General features: G+C 33.5%; 1 protein-coding gene across 3 annotated transcripts; it reads left to right on the top strand.

The window, feature by feature from the left end:
* The first annotated feature begins 14,628 nt into the window (after window positions 1-14,628).
* LOC126682587 (serine/arginine-rich splicing factor SR34A) lies at window positions 14,629-19,184 on the top strand. 3 transcript variants are annotated; one of them, XM_050378313.1, is made up of 14 exons: window positions 14,633-14,776; window positions 16,027-16,098; window positions 16,241-16,360; window positions 16,871-16,936; window positions 17,045-17,119; window positions 17,196-17,334; window positions 17,461-17,507; window positions 17,584-17,641; window positions 17,848-17,897; window positions 17,985-18,041; window positions 18,327-18,424; window positions 18,515-18,586; window positions 18,703-18,745; window positions 18,870-19,184. In XM_050378313.1, the coding sequence occupies exons 3-14, from the start codon at window positions 16,274-16,276 to the stop codon at window positions 18,888-18,890; spliced, it is 813 nt and encodes a 270-aa protein (XP_050234270.1). In that variant the 5' UTR covers window positions 14,633-14,776; window positions 16,027-16,098; window positions 16,241-16,273; the 3' UTR covers window positions 18,891-19,184. The 3 variants fall into 3 exon arrangements, with proteins under 3 accessions (XP_050234268.1, XP_050234270.1, XP_050234269.1); XM_050378312.1 differs by having other exon boundaries at window positions 15,839-16,098; XM_050378311.2 differs by lacking the exon at window positions 16,027-16,098 and having other exon boundaries at window positions 14,629-14,776.
* Window positions 19,185-19,561: the final 377 nt, after the last annotated feature.

Genomic DNA, 19,561 nt, shown 5'->3' with positions numbered 1-19,561 from the left:
ATGATGAAGAAAGTTTAGAAGGTGAATTAGAGAGAGATTGAGAGAGAAAAGAAAAATCCAGCTTTAGATTGAGTCCAAAACCTAAACCCATGATTTAGTTTGTTTTATTATAGTTTTTAAGCAGAAAAAAAGAAGAAGAAATGGAAAAGAAGAGTCCATGAAAATGTTGCTGGAGTTTGATAATGAGTAAAAAAAAGAAAGTGAATGGAATTGGTGTATGTAATTGAAAGTGAAAAGATTTGGTAAGTGGGATGTGGAGTTATTTCCGGCGAGATTCTCTGAATAATCTATTTGAAATGGCAACATGCAAAATGAATAAGGGAGATGGAGGTTACCATTTCAGTTAATGGCTTTTTTTCTAATTTGAAAAGTCTATAATTGCTAAACAAAATCATAAATTTCAAATTAAAAAAAAGAAAACCGTAAATATCAATACTGATTTTTGGGGCCGTACTTATCTAATTAAAAAGGCCAAAGCCCGTATGTGGGCTAATTTTCTCTTTCTTTTTTTCTCTCTCTTTTTCTCTTTCCTCTCCATTAGCTTTCTTCTTCTCTGCTCTTTTTTTTCGCCATTTTTTTCTTCATTTTCTTCTTCTTCTTTATCTTTATTTCTTCTTCATTTTTATTCTCTTCTTCTTCATCGTTAATTCATCGCTCCGTCGTCGTTCCGCCATCATCCCGCCGTCGCTCCGCCGTTTTTCATATTTGATTTTAGCGATTTTCCTCAACTCGTGGTGATTAATACGATTTCTTTTAACTTTCAGATCTAAATAAATTACTCTTGAAATTTTCCAATTCTAAATCTAAAAATATGTATTAAAAACGATTTTCTGCACAAAAAAACGATTTCTACAAAAAAAAAACAGCTTCTGATTATCATATGAGTATCATCACTGCATTATCATGTAAGTATCATAACACTGCAGAGAAAATTGATTTTTTACTAAAAAACAGTGTCTGATTATCATATGAATAACACTGTATTAACATATCGTTATCATAACATTATATGATTATGATAAGGTTATGATAATACACATGTACGATAATGATAATAGTACAATAATGTTTTTATGATAATATAATGATAAGCTTATATAGTATGATAATATGATACTTACATGGAAATTTTTTTTGCAGAAATAGTGTCATATGATAATGTTTTATAGTATGATAACGAGATGATAATATTTATGGTATATATATGATAATATCTATGATAATGTATGATAAAATAGTTTCTGATTATCATGTCGTTATCATAACACTGGAGTATGATAATTGGATGATAATGAATTATGATAAGTTTATGATAGCTGGATGATAACGTACGTGAAAATAGAATTACAAAAAGATTCATGACACCAGTATGATAACCAGATGATAATAAAATAATAAATCTATGATAATATGATACCTATATGTAAACAAATCACATAAAAATTATGATAATGAGATGATAATGTAAAAATAATAGTATGATAATATGATACCTGTATGAAAAAAATAATTACAAAAACATTATAATAACAAGATGATAATGTGAAGATAATAGTATGATAATATGATACACGTATAAGAAAAACAATTACAAAAAAATTATGATAATAAGATGATAAGGTGACGATAATAGTATGATAACATGACCTTATTATACTTCATTATAATACTATTTTCTTCACATTATCATCTCGTTGTCATATTTTTTATGTAATATTTTTCATATAGGTATCATATTATCATACTGTTATCATAATTTTATTATTATGTCGTTGTCATAACATTATCATTTAGGTACAATAATACATTATCATCTCGGTATCATATGATTATATTATGATTACGAGATGATAATACAGTGATAACAACATGATAGTCAATTATTTTTTAGAATATCTTTCTTTATGCAGTGTTATGATAACATTATGATAATACAGTGATACTCGTATGATAATCAGAGACTTTTTTTTTTATAAAAAACCATTTTTCTGCAGTGTTATGATAATCATATGATAATCAGATGCTGTTTTTTTTTGCAGAAAATCGTTTTTTTCATCATAATATTGTCTTTTCATGCAGATTTTTAGATCTGAAATTGAAAAAAAAAAATCAAGAGTAATTTATTTATATCTGAATGTTAAAAAATCGCAATAATCACCATGAATTAAAGAAAAGTTTGCTAAAATAAAAAATGAAAGAACAGTGGAGCGACGGAGAAAGGACGGCGGAGCGATGAAGGAACGATAGAGAAGAAAGAAAAAAATGAAGAAGAAAAGAAGAAATAAAAAAAGAAGAAAAAAATTGACGAAGTACAGAGAAGAAGAAGAAGAGAGAGGAGAGAGGAGAGAGAAAGAAATATAAAAATATGACAGGTGTCATATGATAAGAGTAAAAATATATACTTAGAGTAAAAAATCAATAAAAAGTAGGTATAATCATAATATAAACATGTTTTAGAGTAAAAAAATAAAAGCATTAGAATGATGAGGTATTTTCTCTATCTTTTTCTTGTTGAGGTAGGAAATCAAATTATTTTAGAAAATAGAGTATTATCCTAATCTTCTCATGAATTTTTTTCTCTCGGGGGTTGTCTAAGGCCCATCTGATAAGGATATGGGTTGTTATTTATGAAATTCAAATTCAGATTGTGTAGATACTTACAATGATATTATGTAACTATAAATACTTGTAATACTCCATTCATAAATAACATCTGAGACTACCATATTCAACATGGTATCAGAGCCCTAATGGGTTTTAAAATCTTCTTCTATTAGTTGTTTGTATTTATATCAAACAAGAAATATCCAGCATCCATCAAATAGCTGTTCTGTCTTTTTTTTCTTTGCACGGCAATATGTCAAACCAACATGAGATTGTTCCCTCATCTTCTCATTTTGGAAATTTTCCAAATGCCAACCTTACTGCTCAGTTACCTATTAAACTGAACACATCCAATTATTTATTATGGCAAGCTCAGATTATGCCACTACTTCGATCTTACGATTTAGCCGGTCATGTGGATGGTAGCTGTGATCCTCCACCATTGACAAATGCAGAAAATCAACCTAATCCTGCCTACCATATATGGTACAAACAAGATCAACTTGTTCTCACATGGATAATCAGTTCCATATCTGAAAGTTTTCTTCAACAGATTGTTAATGTCACCAAAGCTAGAGATGCTTGGACAAAGCTTGCAACAGCTTACTCTTCGGGTTCAAAGGCTCAAATCCGAACTATTAAATCTAATTTTTATCGTCTTCAAAAGATTCCTAATGAATCTATTGCTGTTTACAGTCAGAGAGCAAAATCTATGTTTGATCAATTGTTGGCTCTTGGTAATCCTATAATGGAGGATGATCTTGTGCAGGTTATTACTAATGGACGTGATTCTTCATATCGTCCTTTTGTTCGTTCTCTTGAAAATCGCCTTGATTTTGTTGGATTTGACGATCTCTATGGTTTATTGCTCAGTGAAGAGGCAAGTCTTGCTTCTGAGAAAGAAACTCCTAATATTTCTACAGCCTTTTATTCATCCGCTGGTAATAACAATAGCCGAAATTATTCACCTTCTCATGGTAGAGGCAGAGCACGTAATTCACGTGGAAGGGGATATTCTTCTCCTTCACGTGGGAGAGGAAATAGGCAACAGAACACCTACAATTGGCTGTCTCAAATGGGTCAATCTCACTATGATCCCAACAATTCATTTAATCCTCTCTCTGTCACTTGTTTTAAATGTAATGGGAATGGCCACTATGCAAACACATGCTCTTCTCCAAAAATTCGCAGAGACAACAGACCTTTACAACCTTCTCCAAGCTCAAACCTTGCCACTTCTTCTTCTCCAAATAACCAAGCTTGGATAATGGATACCGGAGCTACACATCATCTCACTTCAGATCTCAAAAATATAACTGTTGCAGATGAATATACTGGCCCTGATGGAATCAAAATTGGTGATGGTAAAATCCTTCCTATTTCTCATATTGGGTCTTCTAAATTTCATTCTCGTAATTCTTTATTTTCTCTATCTGATATTCTTCATGTTCCTAATGCTTGTGCTAATTTATTATCAGTTGCTTCTTTTACAAAATCTAACCAAGTTTCCATTGAATTTTTTCCTTTTCATTTTGAGATAAAGGATATCCGCACGAAGAAGGTTTTACTTTCAGGCCCGAGTAATCAAGGATTATACTCGCTATCCTTCTCACCAGTTCACAATTCCAAGAAAGTTTTTCTGTGTTCGTTTAGTACATGGCACAATCGACTCGCTCATGCTTCTCCACGCACTGTGCAATCTGTGTTGGCAGCTTCAAATATTCCAGTCCATAATAAATTATCAACTTTGTGTAATGCTTGTTGTGTTAGCAAAAGTCACAAGTTGCCTTTTCCAGTTTCTAGTTTTCGTTGTCATGGACCTTTAGATGTTATTAGTTCTGATGTTTGGGGTCCTTCTCCTATTGAGTCTGTTAATGGTTTTCGTTATTATGTTTTATTTCATGATCATTTTAGTAAATACTGTTGGATCTATTTCTTGAAAAATAAATCAGATGTTTTCAATACTTTCATCAAGTTTCGTCATATTGTTGAAAAATTCTTCAGTCGTTCTATTAAAATTTTTCATGCTGATTTAGGAGGAGAATTTGTTGCTCTAGCTAAATATCTTGCTGAAAATGGAATTACGCAAAGTAGTGCATGTCCTAAAACACCCGAACAAAATGGTCTTGCGGAACGAAAACATCGACATATAGTTGAAACTGGTTTGTCATTAATGCATCATTCAAATGTTCCTATGCAATATTGGACTTATGCCTTCGACACGGCTGTTTATGTCATCAATCGATTGCCTACTCCTGTTCTAAGTAATTCTTCGTCGTATCAAGTTCTATTTAACACTTCTCCTCGTTATAGTGATTTACGTGTTTTTGGTTGTTTATGCTATCCTTGGCTTCGTCCGTATGCTTCCAATAAATTTTCTGCTCGTTCTACTTCCTGCGTATTTCTTGGTTATAGCAAGCTTCATAAGGGTTATTTTTGTCTTAATTTATCTACTCACAAAATACTAATATCTCGACATGTCATATTTTCTGAGCAGGAATTTCCATTTAAAAGAGATGATGTGTACTCCAAGTCCAAGATTCAAGCAGATTCCACAACCATTTTTGTTCCTTCTGTTACGCCAACAACAAGCCTTCAATTTTCAAATTCACAAAATTTAAGAAACCAAATCTTTGACTCAACAACTCCATTTTTATCTCCACAAATTGAAACCAACACGTCAACCCACCAAATCTCACCTTTATCAAAATCAAATCCTCTCATCAATCCTGATTTGCCTAACCAACAAATACATTCAAATTCTATCTCATGCCAATCTTCACACCAATCCGTGCCAACTCCTATTGTCTCTCCTGATCAACCAATTCCCTCACGTGATTCAAGTGCCAAACAAACCGTTCCACTTGCTGTTGACCTCACAAATTTTAATAACAAATCTGCCACATCATCCACTACTATCCCCACCTCTCACCAATACAACACAAGATCAAAGACAGGCCATCTTAAACCGAAAACTTTCTCTGCTTCCATTACAAATGAAAATGAACCCAGTTCTTATTCAATTGCTGTGAAATCAAAAACTTGGTGTCAAGCTATGAATGAAGAAATTACAGCTTTGAAGAATAATAATACTTGGGATCTCGTACCTCCCTCTTCTTCACATAATGTTATTGGAAACAAATGGGTATTTCGAATCAAAAGAAATCCAGACGGTACCATTGCTCGCTATAAAGCTCGTTTAGTTGCCAAAGGTTATCACCAAAGACCTGGAGTAGATTTTCATGATACATACAGTCCTGTTATTAGACCAGCAACAATTCGATTATTACTTTCTATGGCTGTTACTAATCAGTGGTCTATTAAACAACTTGATGTCTCCAATGCCTTTCTTCATGGCAATCTTGACTAAGAGGTTTATATGTCTCAACCACAAGGATTTATTGACAAGAGAGTTCCCAATTATGTTTGCAAACTCCGCAAATCATTATACGGCCTAAAACAGGCACCACGGCAATGGTACAAGAAATTGTCTTCGGCTCTTCTTTCATTGGGATTTCGTGCTTCTCAAACGGATTGTTCGCTGTATTATTATTCAGCATCTGGTATTCAACTTTATTGCCTCATTTATCGATGACATTATAATTACTGGAAACAATTCTGAAAAAATACAGTTCATTATCAAGTCTCTTGGAACTAATTTTGCAATCAAGGATTTAGGTGACCTCAGCTATTTTCTTGGTGTTGAAGCACGATGGACTACTACTGGTCTTCATCTCACACAGCAGAAATACATCAAAGATCTTCTTCTTCGAGCAAAAATGGAGTCTGCTAAGGGTATCTCAACACCGGCAAACCCTAAACTTCAGCTTACTTCAATTGGTGGCACGTTATTTCGGGATGATGTTCTTTACCGAAGTGTTGTCGGCAGCCTGCAATACTTGTCATTGACACGTCCTGATATCTCCTTTTCAGTCAACAAGGTTGCTCAATTTATGCACAAACCATCAGAGGATCACTGGAGTGCGGTCAAACGTATTTTACGTTATTTGCAACAAACTATTGATCATGGATTATTCATTCGCAAGGCCAGCAATTCCACCCTTTCCGCTTACTGCGATAGTGATTGGGCCAGCTCTATTGATGATAGAAAATTACTACTGGGTTTTGCATATACTATGGAAGTAACTTAATTACTTGGGGATCCCGCAAACAGCGAATGGTTGCGAAATCATCTACAGAAGCCGAGTATAGAGCAATATCCACTACAGTATCTGAGGTTCAATGGGTTCAATCATTACTCCGGGAACTTTCTTTACCAATGACAAGTTGTCCAACTTTGTGGTGTGATAATCTCAGCGCAACTTACCTCACCACCACTCCTATCTTTCATTCACGATCTAAGCATCTCGAGATCGATTTTCATTATGTTCGTGAACGGGTCTCTTCAAAAGCTCTCCAAGTCAAATACATTCGGTCTAATGAACAGATAGCAGATGTCTTGACAAAGCCGCTCTCAACCACACGTTTTTTGGCTCTAAAATTCAAGTTGAACATTGTGTCTCCCCATGCTCAACTTGCGGGAGGATGATAAGGATATGGGTTGTTATTTATGAAATTCAAATTCAGATTGTGTAGATACTTACAATGATATTATGTAACTATAAATACTTGTAATACTCCATTCATAAATAACATCTGAGACTACCATATTCAACACCATCCAGCGCAAAAGGACAAAACACATAAGACAAAAATTTGACCTCTAGGAAAATGTATAGGAATGTCATAAAAATATAATAACCGAACCCACATACAAAGCAATAAAAAAAACCACTTGCTTATCTTGTCCAAATATCAAAAGAAAATTTTCACATACTTTCTTTTTATTTATCTTAATTACACATTTTATTTTTCTTCTTATCACATAAAAAACTAAATAAAGTTAATTTTTTAATATTTAATTATTGAATATGAAAACTTAATTTATATAAATTTAATAAAATAAATAAGGCATGAAGTGTTTCAAATAAATTTTAATTTTAAAATATAATATAATAAATTTTATAATTAGATTTTTATTTTATTAAAATTTAATATAAGTAAATTAAAAAAATATAATATCATCAATTTTAGTCCCTTTTAGAGGACGAATCCGGACCGAACCTCTTTATGAAAGTTGTAGGTATTCGAATTGCCTTTCCAGGGACGTTTGAATCGATGAAATCCGACGTCGGGGGAACGAGTTATGACATAAATACACAATCTCAATATATATTGATTTCACACTGATGACAGATGCAGCAGCTTCATGGCAACTTTCGTCCATGTTCCAGGTCGAATCCGGACCGGACGTCTTCATGAAAGTCGTAGGTATTCGAGTTACCTTTCCAGGGACGTTTGAATCTATTAAATCCCACGTCGGAAGAACGATTTACGAATTAAATACTCGGACTGGGTAGATGCAGATTTCATAAAGCTGCACACATGCAGCAGCTTCAAGAGCACTTTCGTCCCTTTTCCAGGACGAATCCGGACCGGACCTCTTCATGAAATTTGTAGGTATTCGAATTAGCTTTCTATGCACGTCTAAATCCATTACATCCAAAGTCGGAAAAGCGAGTTATGAAAACAATACCCGGGCTGGTTTTCAAAAACATACTTATATCCCCTCTGTATCGCTTGAATAGCTACCCATTACTAGAAAGTGAACTTGAAAATAATAAATTTGAGTTAAATAAAATAGCGTGGAGAAATGGGACGCGTGTTGAATTATTCGGATAGAATAGATTATTATAAATTAAGGAAAATGAGGTATATTTAAAATCAAATTAAAAATAATTGAACATATATATTTCAATTAAATAAATTATAAATAGTAATAATAATAATAAACCATGTCCATAATGTTTAGTCAATGGGGACAAGAAGACAAAGTAAGCATATAAATCCCTCTCCCTATGGTTTTGGAAGATGCTTCTACCTTTTCCAAAAAAAGATAGATATATACGGAAATAGGCATGTGTAGATTTGTATCTACGGGATAGTCCTGGAATACACACATACAGCTGATTGAATGGCGATTTCGTCCCTCTTAGAGGATGAATCCGGACCGGACCTCTTCATGAAAGTTGTAGGTATTCGAGTTTCCTTTCCATGGACGTTGGAATCGCTGAAATCCAACGTCGGGGGAACGAGTTATGACATAAATACACAATCTCAATATATATTGATTTCACACTGATGCACAGATGCAGCAGCTTCATGGTAACTTTCGTCCATGTTCCAGGTCAAATCCGGACCGGACGTCTTCATGAAAGTTGTAGGTATTCGAGTTACCTTTCCAGGGAAGTTTGAATCGATGAAATCCCACGTCGGAAGAACGATTTACGAATTAAATACTCGAACTGGGTACATGCAGATTTCATAAAGTTGCACACATGCAGCAGCTTCAAGGGCACTTTCGTCCCTTTTCCAGACTGAATCCGGACCGGACCTCTTCATAAAAATTGTAGGTATTCGAATTAGCTTTCTATGCACGTCTAAATCCGTTACATCCGACGTTGGAAAAACGAGTTATGACAAAAATACCCGGGCTGGTTTTCGAAAACATACTTCTATCCCCTCTGTATCGCTTGAATAGCTACCCATTACTAAAAAGTGAACTTGAAAATAAAAAATTTTAGATTAAATAAAATAGCGTGGAGAAATGAGACGTGTGCTGAATTATTCGGATAGAATAAATTATTATAAATTAAGGAAAATGAGGTATATTTAAATTCAAATTAAAAATAATTGAACATGTATATTTCAATTAAATAAATTATATATAATAATAATAAACCATGTCCATAATGTTTAGTTAATGGGGAAAAGAAGACAAAGTAAGCATATAAATCCCTCTCCCTATGGTTTTGGAAGATGCTTCTACCTTTTTCAAAAAAAGATAGATATATACGGAAATAGGCATGTGTAGATTTGTATCTACGGGATAGTCCTGGAATACACACATACAGCTGATTGAATGGCGATTTCGTCCCTCTTAGAGGACGAATCCGGACCGGACCTCTTCATGAAAGTTGTAGGTATTCGAGTTTCCTTTCCATGGACGTTGGAATCGATGAAATCCGACGTCGGGGGAACGAGTTATGACATAAATACACAATCTCAATATATATTGATTTCACACTGATGCACAGATGCAGCAGCTTCATGGTAACTTTCGTCCATGTTCCAGGTCGAATCCGGACCGGACGTCTTCATGAAAGTTGTAGGTATTCGAGTTACCTTTCCAGGGAAGTTTGAATCGATGAAATCCCACGTCGGAAGAACGATTTACTAATTAAATACTCGGACTGGGTACATGCAGATTTCATAAAGCTGCACACATGCAGCAGTTTCAAGGGCACTTTCGTCCCTTTTCCATGCCGAATCCGGACCGGACCTCTGCATGAAAGTTGTAGGTATTCGAATTAGTTTTCTATGAACGTCTGAATCTGTTACATCCGACGTCGGAAAAGCGAGTTATGACAAAAATATCCGGGCTGGTTTTTAAAAACATACTTCTATCCTCTTTGTATCGCATCAAGGGAAATTTCTTCCCTTTTAGAGGACGGATCCGACTCCTCCATCTTCATAGAAGCCGTCGGTATTCGAGTAAGTTTTTCAAATATGTTTTAATCGGTTCAATCGGACGTCGTAAAATACAGTTATGTCCTATATTATCATAATGTCTTTTAAAATTATACATGAATCTACTTACTATCTATATCGCTTCTATTGTACATTTGAATAATAATAATAATTAGCACTAAGTAGACTTGAATATAATAATTTTTAATTAAATCAAAATTATGGAAAAATTCTATCGTGTTGAATTATTAGGATAAAAAAAATCATTATATAAGATGGAGAGTATTTGAAATGATGAAATTTTCAATAACTAAATTCATAAATAATGTATTTTAATTAAATAAATAAAATAGATCAATGGAATATTTATCTATTTAATCGGTTAAAAAAATTAATAATATGGGTCACTTTAATTAATAATTAATAAAAGTCATAAATAGTTAACTAAAAAAATTATACCTCGAAATAATTATTTTATTAAAAAATTAAATTTTTAATATTTTTTTTTTTTTAAAACATGTAGTAGGCATTAAATTTTTATTTTTTATAAATAAAATTATTTATTAACTAATATTTTATATTAAAATAATTAAATCAACTCATATTAACTAATTGTATATAGGAGAGTGTATTCACTTTCTTTACATGAGAATGAGAGTGCAACTATTAAAATACGTAGAGTATTTATTCTTTAACCAATTCAGCAGATAGTAAGTAATTTCGTCTTTATTATGTCATCAAAATGCATGGCTCTTCTTGCGCTGGACCGGTCCAGCGCTGGATTGAAGAGTGACCCTCCTCCATTTGTATAGTTGGCAGATCGGTATTTGCATGGAGATGATTTTTTCTTTATACACAGATAGTAAGTTACACATAAAAAAATGAGGAAATTAGACGTATCACGTGATTAGACGTACACATATTAGAAAATACGTGACACGCTAAAGGTTTGCATTTGACTTGCAAAATTATTATTTTGCAAAAAATATGTACTCTATTTTGCAAAGATCCATATATACCTTATCAAGAATTCACCTTTATGATCATATTCATCTTCTCTTTTATCCAATACTCCACAAAAGATATTAAAGTCAATAACAATCAACTTCTCATAATCTCATTCAAATGAAAATTTCTAAGACCAGCCGGTAGCATTAAATTCGCCGGTGTTTGATACCCGAGAGCTTAATGCGCCACCGGCTGGCTGCCTGTATAATTGTTTTTCTTGATTTGTTTTAGAGTGATTATCTTACCGGAATCCGGTGACCATACTGAAGTTATCTCTTCTCGAACCTTATTTAAGATGTCAAGATGTGATTCTTGTTGTGTTACAGCTCAAAGAAGCCAGAGAGTGGAAGAGTTTTGGGCAGCGACGAGTAAATCAAATAGATGGCTTCTAATCAATGAGAAAACAAATCTTATATCATTATGTTATATATTTTTTTGGAGGTAGAATGGATTCTTGATGTCTTTGATTTTTTTATTTGAAAAATAAGATGATTTCTTTGAAAATTGACAATATTTTCGGTTAAAAATAATTTATTTTTAAATGTATTGAAAATACGGCATGTAAAAAAAATATAGCATAACTATATGGTATATTAGAAGTATGCAAAAAATAATTTATTTTAAGTGTATTGAATATACAACACTATATACTAAAAATTAAAAAAATATAGCAAAAGTATACATATATGATATATATTGTATACAAATTTGTCACGACCCATTTTCATGGATCGCGACCGGCGCTAGGGTATGAGTATGGTTGTACCAAAACCCATAGCTAGGCTTGCGGATAACCAACAATTACATAAATCTGCAAGAAACCAATGCTCGGGGCAACCGAGACTTCAGCCTAGTTCTAGCAGTTTATAAAATACAACATTTACATAAATCACAAACCTAAAAACCTCTCTTTTCTCTCTAAACAAACCCTAGCCGTTAAGAGTTTTCTTCTTATTTCTTCTCCGACTGCCGTCAATGGTTTGATTTTTTTTATTGACGGTAGCCATCCCTTTATTTATGTTATTTTAATTTCATAGAATATAATAAATAGCGACTCTTTTCATTTTTTTCTTGATGGATTAAAATCTATTAACGAAGCACAATTAATTTTATCAAGAAGTGAAGATAGATTGAGGATCTTTCAACAACAAAATGGAATCGTTTATGAGCTATATTAGTTTTATTTATTTTTCATTATCTGTCTTTTTTCTGAATATTTTATGTTGTCCTTTCTTTATGAAAGGTTTGTTGTCCTTTCCCCGTGAAAGGTTTGCTGTCTCTTTTTATGAAGGAGTTTACCGTCTCTTTTTTTTATGAAGGAGTTATCAAGTGGTGATTGAATGGAATGCTATGGATTTGTGGGTGATTGGAGAAGTTTGATCAAAGAGTGATCGAAGAATGCACTTATTTATCAAAACAGTTAATAATTTATTTTTATTTTCGTAAGTAAGATCTGCGAATCAGGCAGCATGTTGTCTGTTACATGTCAGGTCATCAGATTTAGTTTTCGAATTATTTCAAATTTCTTATAAATGTAACTGTTTCATATTCGATTTAATGAGATTTGATGATTTCAAAAAAAAAAAAAAACTCAAAACTTCAATTCTTTAACCCAGCTCTTCATCTTAACCATCAATTCTATCAAATTACTCATTAATTCTTCAATTGGTAACCAAGAAACGACAATCAGTGATGAATGCCGACGAAAGTTCTAATTGAATTTGAATTCTTGGAACAATCAATATTTTCAGCAACTCAAACCTTGAATAAACGTAAGGATTAGCTATATTATTGTTGTATTAGATTGAATTAAGCTAGGATTGTTATTAATTTAAGATTTTGGTTATAGTGGTTGAACTTTGTGATTTTCTGTTCATAAGTGCCGATTATAGTGTCGATAACTTCTCGAATTGGATTGTTTAAATTGATAAAACGAGATGCTATGGCCGGAGAGCAGTATTCGGAGAGCGAATTTTATCGAAGCTCTGGAGTCGTGCAACTACTCGAACGAGCAGTCCATTAGTGAAAGCATTCAGGGCATTTTGCCCTGGGTCAGACCTAACACGGCGTTTTTTTATATAACCCGGAGTTAATCGAGGTGGAATGATGGAATTAAGTTGATTAGTTATATTACCAAAAAGAGCTAAACAATCGGTGAAGTTAAAGTACAATTTAGATGATAAACGATTATAAATTGGTGTTGAAATGGAGATACCGTTTAAGAATAAGTCAATACTATAAGTTAAAGGTTTAAATAAATAAAATTAAGTTAAAGAACAAAATAATTGATACACAATTATTAACTAATTTTTGGAACAAGGTTATGGTTAAAAACAACAATTATTGTAGTTTGACAGCAGTTATAGCAATTTGGCAGCAGTTATAGCAAAACAGTAATTTTTATCTAAGCATGCATGATGATTTGACAGTTATGATAAAAAGTGACACGAAAATATTAAGGTCCTAAGAAGTACCGTTCTGAGTTCTTGGCTCGTTTACTGGTGAAGTGGATGTGGAATCCAGCTTCGAATTAGTACGTAGTAGCTTGTTGTTGAATAATTAACGTTTTAAGCTTAATTTGATCGACGTGTATGTAGGGTGTAGGGTTCGGCCAACACTTAAAATTTCTAAGGTTTGGTGCGTGCTTTGGTGGATTGAAATTGTCGACCTCTGGTTAGGCTGTCTAGAGGTGGTATTTATAGTGGTGGTGGGTGACCTAAGCTTAGCTAGAGGCAGAGATTGGTCAGGAGTCTTCAAGTGTGTGAAATGATGACTCCTTTCAGTGTTTGGATTTGGAAAAACCTCTTTTAGATTGATTAACTTCGGAATTATTCTTCAAGGCTAAGTAAAGTGTGTCCAAAAGTCTATTTTAGTGCCTGAAAGTACTTAAAAATTCTCATAGGGTCATTTGGGTAGGGTCAATTTTAGCCTATCAGACTTGCAATTGGCTCATAAACTTCTAAATCATTGCACTTAGTTCAATTTTTGGACTAAGACGACAATCTATTCGGATTTTTATTAGCTATTTACGGATAATTAGGCTTTAATCCCCCCAAGTTCGCAACACGCCTGTTTAGATTCTAACAAACAAATCGATAGCTCGTCACCCGGACGATTTTCTATGAAAATCATCATTCGACGATTCAGTCTCTTATCACTTTTCACCTGTCCGAAAAAGAGGTGTCTACAATTATATTTTAATAAATATAATTGTTTTATTTGAAAAAAAAGAAAAATAAATAAATAAATCAATCAAAATTAAAATTTAAAAAATAAATATTGTTAATATTGAATATTTTTTTTTTAAAATATAAAATAAAATAATTAATATTATAACGATAAAAATTTAAAATATTATTTTTTATTTTCAAGAGGCTCTTTTATTAAAAAAAAATACCCTTTTTAATAATTTTTGTTGGATGAATAACATTTTTTAATGCATAGAGTATCATAAGTCCATAATCCCACATAGAAGCTGTTTGAAGAAGACTCCACAGAGAAAGAAGAAAGAAACCCTAATTTGCATTGAAGCTGCTTTCCTGTCACAATTCACTTGCTCTCTTTACCTCCGTCGGTACTATATTTGACAAAGCTTATCTCTCTCTCTGTGTTGTTCCTTTATTATAATATTAGGGTTTTATTTACCTAACTTTTTCATGATTTACTTAACTTGGGTACGCCATGTTTGCGAGTTAATTGAATTTTGTTTCTTGCAAAATATACTCATTTCTTATAGAATTCTTTGATTTGGGTTCCATTTTATTTTTGAAACTGGAAGAATTAAATGGTGTAATCTTTTTAAACATGAGAGTCCAGTAGAATTCAGTTCAGTTGCAATTTTTTTGTTTTGCCAAAGATAGAGTACGACTCTTAGAGTCTCAGTTTGTTAATTGTTAGTTACGGTGCAGGATTTGAACCCGTGACCTCTTGATGCACTTTGGAAGTTTGACACAGTTATTCTTAAGTAATTGCTTGAGATAGAAACCGAGAAGGATCACTCTTGTGTTAGGCTTTTCTCTTTTAGTTATCCTCCAACATTTTCTATTGGTGATTTATAATCATTGAGTGTGCAAATCCCTCTTAATTAGTGAGTGCATCTGTGCAATTGCATCGGTTTATTCACAGATGCGACTTTTACTAGCCTGTTAATTTTTCCCTTGTTACATGTAGCCATAGCCAAAAGGTGTTAGTATTTATAGGTAATGCGAACAAATATCGTCTAAAGCTTAATTCTCTTCTGATTTCCTGTCATTCAGATAGGATATCCAGGGAGAACATTGGTCATTCCGGGAACGTGATAAGGAAAGGAAATGATGAAATGGACTTTAGAACATAAACATAACCATTAAATATAAATGTTCTTTTGTGAAGTTTCATGGAGTCACTATTTTTGTTGATAAGTCTGTTCAAAATCATTAGCTGATGAAATCCTATAGCTTATATCCACACCTTCCATATAACTTCCTTTAGAGTTTAAGCATTTGGAAAATATGTAGGAACTGGGAGATGTCTATGCGTATTTGTTGGGATCTTTTTTCTTCTTCGATTTTGTTAGGAAGAGAGCTGAGTGAGGTAAATAAATAAATAAATGCCAATCTTACCTGATCTCATGACACAAATGCTTTCTTTATGATAGATGACAAGCGCTTGGACAAATTTGAGCTTTGCAATCATACATAGGGATATAGAAAGGGAGTGGGAGAATCAGGGTGGACTTTTGGGTATTTTTATATTTAAATGGAGATTCTTGCTCTCTGAAGAACTATTCATCTGCAAAATTCATGGGAGGATGAGGAGATGAAATATAGTTCAATTTTATTATAGCTTTGGAGCATCTTGGAGCAAATGAGCAATGGAGCTTTGGGAGCACCGCTCACATCGAGGATTGCTCACTTGGTTTGCTTCATAGTTTCTGTTTTTTCTGTCTTTTGTTATCGTCAGAGTGCTGATGATAAATGGAGCAGGGTTAGATAGAGTTGCTGTAATATTTAAAAATGAGATTTTTTTATCTATTTATGTTCTTCATTGCTTTCTGCAGTGAAAGCTTCGCCACATCCCTTTGGTGTCAGAAATGAGCAGCCGTTTTTCTAGGACAATCTATGTTGGCAACCTGCCCTCGGATATAAAAGAATTGGAAGTTGAGGATTTATTCTACAAGGTATGATTTGACCTTTTTGTCAGCAGTCTATGTATTTTTATTCTGGTAAATAAAAATTATCATGAATTTTATCTCTTAAATTGCACCAGTATGCAATAATTGGAATTTCTCACCCATGTTCATAATGCACAAATTTGCAACCTCAATGAACATTTTTCTTTATCTTCTCTGTTTTAGGCACTATATGCTAATGCAAGAAAAACACTGTATGCATATGAGTGTGATAAATGGTTATTTGACTCATATTCTAAGAAGCACAGAAACTTCGATAAAGTTTAATCTATTACCCACAAATTTTATATTCAGATTACCTACAATACATCAAATCTTCTTATTTTTGTTGGATTATGTGGATGCACATTACAAACTTCGCATTATATTGGGTGTTAAGTGTTATTTATTTTTGTTTGTACATTATAAACCTGTCATGTTTCCTCTGTTATGGGTTGGATTTCTGTGCTATAACACTCTGGATATGGTTCTTATTATATTTTTTCCCCGTTTTTGCAGTATGGTCGTATACTTGATATTGAATTGAAGATTCCACCTCGTCCTCCTTGTTATTCTTTTGTCGAGGTAAAGCTAACCTTCTTCTGTTCTTACATGCATAAATGTACAGGTAGCAGTTCTTTCTGCTTCCAGTTGAAGAGCATACATTCTTGACTATATTTATTTGTTTTACAGTTTGAGAATTCTCGGGATGCAGAAGATGCAATCAGAGGTCGCGATGGATATAATTTTGATGGTTGTCGATTGAGGGTACGAGTATTTCCCACTGTTATGATGTTTTTTGTCGCCAAATTTATAGTGCCAGTTTCTCATATTATTTACCCAGGTTGAGCTTGCTCATGGCGGTAGAGGGCAATCTTCAAGTGATCGTCGCAGTGGTTATGGTGGCGGAGGAGGAGGAGGCGGCGGCGGTGGCGGCGGAGGTGGTGGTCGACAAGGAATCTCGCGCCATTCAGAATTTCGAGGTTTGTTGTGAGAATTATATTGTCTTGCTAGAATGTAAAGAAACACTAGGAAAATGCAATTCAAAAACTTTTTCTTGGTGGTACCAAGTATTATTCTCAACATCATACTGGCATCTTCATTTGCAGTTACTGTTCGTGGACTTCCATCTTCTGCGTCTTGGCAGGATTTGAAGGTTTGAAAACTTCTGATTTCAAGCAGCAAGATTTCTAGTTCTTGTACTTGTCATATAATCAATACATTTGATTCAGGATCATATGCGAAAAGCAGGCGATGTGTGCTTTGCTGAAGTTTCTCGTGACAGTGATGGTATGCCCTTTGCAAGAGTTACTTCTTAGAAACTCATTCACACTTTAGCTTTTTGTTCCTTTTTTTTGTCCACTGACATTATCCTTCAATGGGATTGAGTGAAAAATGATTTGCATGTAATTGACTATTATGTGCATTAAAACGTTTGATGCGTTTTGTCATCCATGTCCTTACCAAGATGACAATGTCTACTTATGTTCATTCAGGGACTTTTGGACTCGTTGATTATACTAACTATGAAGACATGAAATATGCTGTAAGTTGTTCTACCTCCTACAACCCCTCAAATGTTTTATTTTGGTAATTCTTTAACCATCAACAAACCAAATCTTCTCCTATTTAGATTCGGAAGCTTGATGACACTGAGTTTAGAAATCCTTGGACTAGAGCTTATATCCGGGTAACTATTCTATACAAATTGTTCATTGTTCGTCTAAATAATGTTTCTTCTAGTGAGCCCTACCCTATTTTGTGTTATTATTTGGGTAATAATTAGCCCATAATATTTGCAATTATGACGAAGGTGGAACATTAAGACTGCCTTAGACTTACTTTTCCATCTCCATCCACCAACTATTGATACTTGAAGAATTCAAGATTATGCATTATGAATTGACAAGTAAACAACTAATATGATGCTTGAAGAGTTCATGATGGCACATTGTGTGTACATTGATTTTTGCAGGTTAAGAGGTATGAGGATACCCCATCAAGGAGCCAAAGTAGAAGTCGCAGTAGAAGCCGCAGTAGAAGCCGCAGTAGAAGTCCGAGAAGGAATAGAAGGTGTGCTTGGGCAATCTGTTAACAGGAAGATTAATGCTCTTGTTTTCTGATTTTACTACATAGTGAGAGAGTTTCTATTTTCTTATGCAGCAAATCCGTGGAACGCTCTCCTCCAAAATCAGTGTCAAAATCTAAATCAGCATCACCTGTCAAGTCACCTAGGTATTTGGAGTTAGCGTACAATGGCCATTTTATACGTTATTAGATTTTAAATGTTTCATTTTCTTTTCGAGTTTACGTAACAAGAATGTATAATTCTTTTATCTTGGAATGTGCAGAACAAAATCCAGGTCAAGGTCTAGATCAGGATCTCCGATCAAGGTTAGTGAGTCTTGGTTAGATTAAGGGAAGTGGGTAGTTTGTGTAGTTACATATTTTGAAAAGTATTTTGCTCTACTTTCCTGCAAGACATTTGCATTAGCTGAATTGAGCTATCTGTTTGCAGGCACAGTCTGGAAGTGGCTGAATCATTTACACATGTTGACTAGTTGGTGTCGAAGCTTCACTAGAGTTTGATCGGGATTTTTTTTGGTTAAAATGTAGTAATCAACACTCAGCAATAGGAATGAGGTATTTTCGGTTTTTATGATTTATGATTCATTTGTGGACTTGTGGAATACACAGTATTGTCATTTAGTCGTCAAACTTGTTCCGGTTGAACTGGATCCTGGCCTTTCAGTTTCTCCTATCATGGATATTGGATGAACCAAGTGGGGTTTGAATTTAGCATAATTAGATATGCTTTCTGGTTTTATAATTATATTATTACCTTGTACTGGATGCATCATGGGTGGGAATGTTATCATATTACTATATTTATTGAAAAATTGATCGGTATTTCACATTATAATAGTTTGGCTGCTTATGTTTAAATTATTAAAGCCGAAAATATTGTATTTTATATTAGAGAGGTATCATTAAATATTTGTTAGTCAATACTTTTTGTCATTTGGATAACTTATTTTATACTCTAATAATAGTATACATTGCATCTTGTTTTTGTATGCTCTCGATAAAGGTTTATTTTGCTGCTTGAACTTGGTAAAAAAAATCGGCTAATAATCAACTGTGGCATCTTATTTTTGGGCTTCTTATCACAAAATCTCCTAAAAATCACAAAATCTCCTAAATATTACT

The sequence above is a fragment of the Mercurialis annua genome, linkage group LG5 (genome assembly GCF_937616625.2).
Source record: "Mercurialis annua linkage group LG5, ddMerAnnu1.2, whole genome shotgun sequence".
NCBI classification, from domain to species: domain Eukaryota; kingdom Viridiplantae; phylum Streptophyta; class Magnoliopsida; order Malpighiales; family Euphorbiaceae; genus Mercurialis; species Mercurialis annua.
This window is presented reverse-complemented; position numbering and strand designations above follow the sequence as displayed.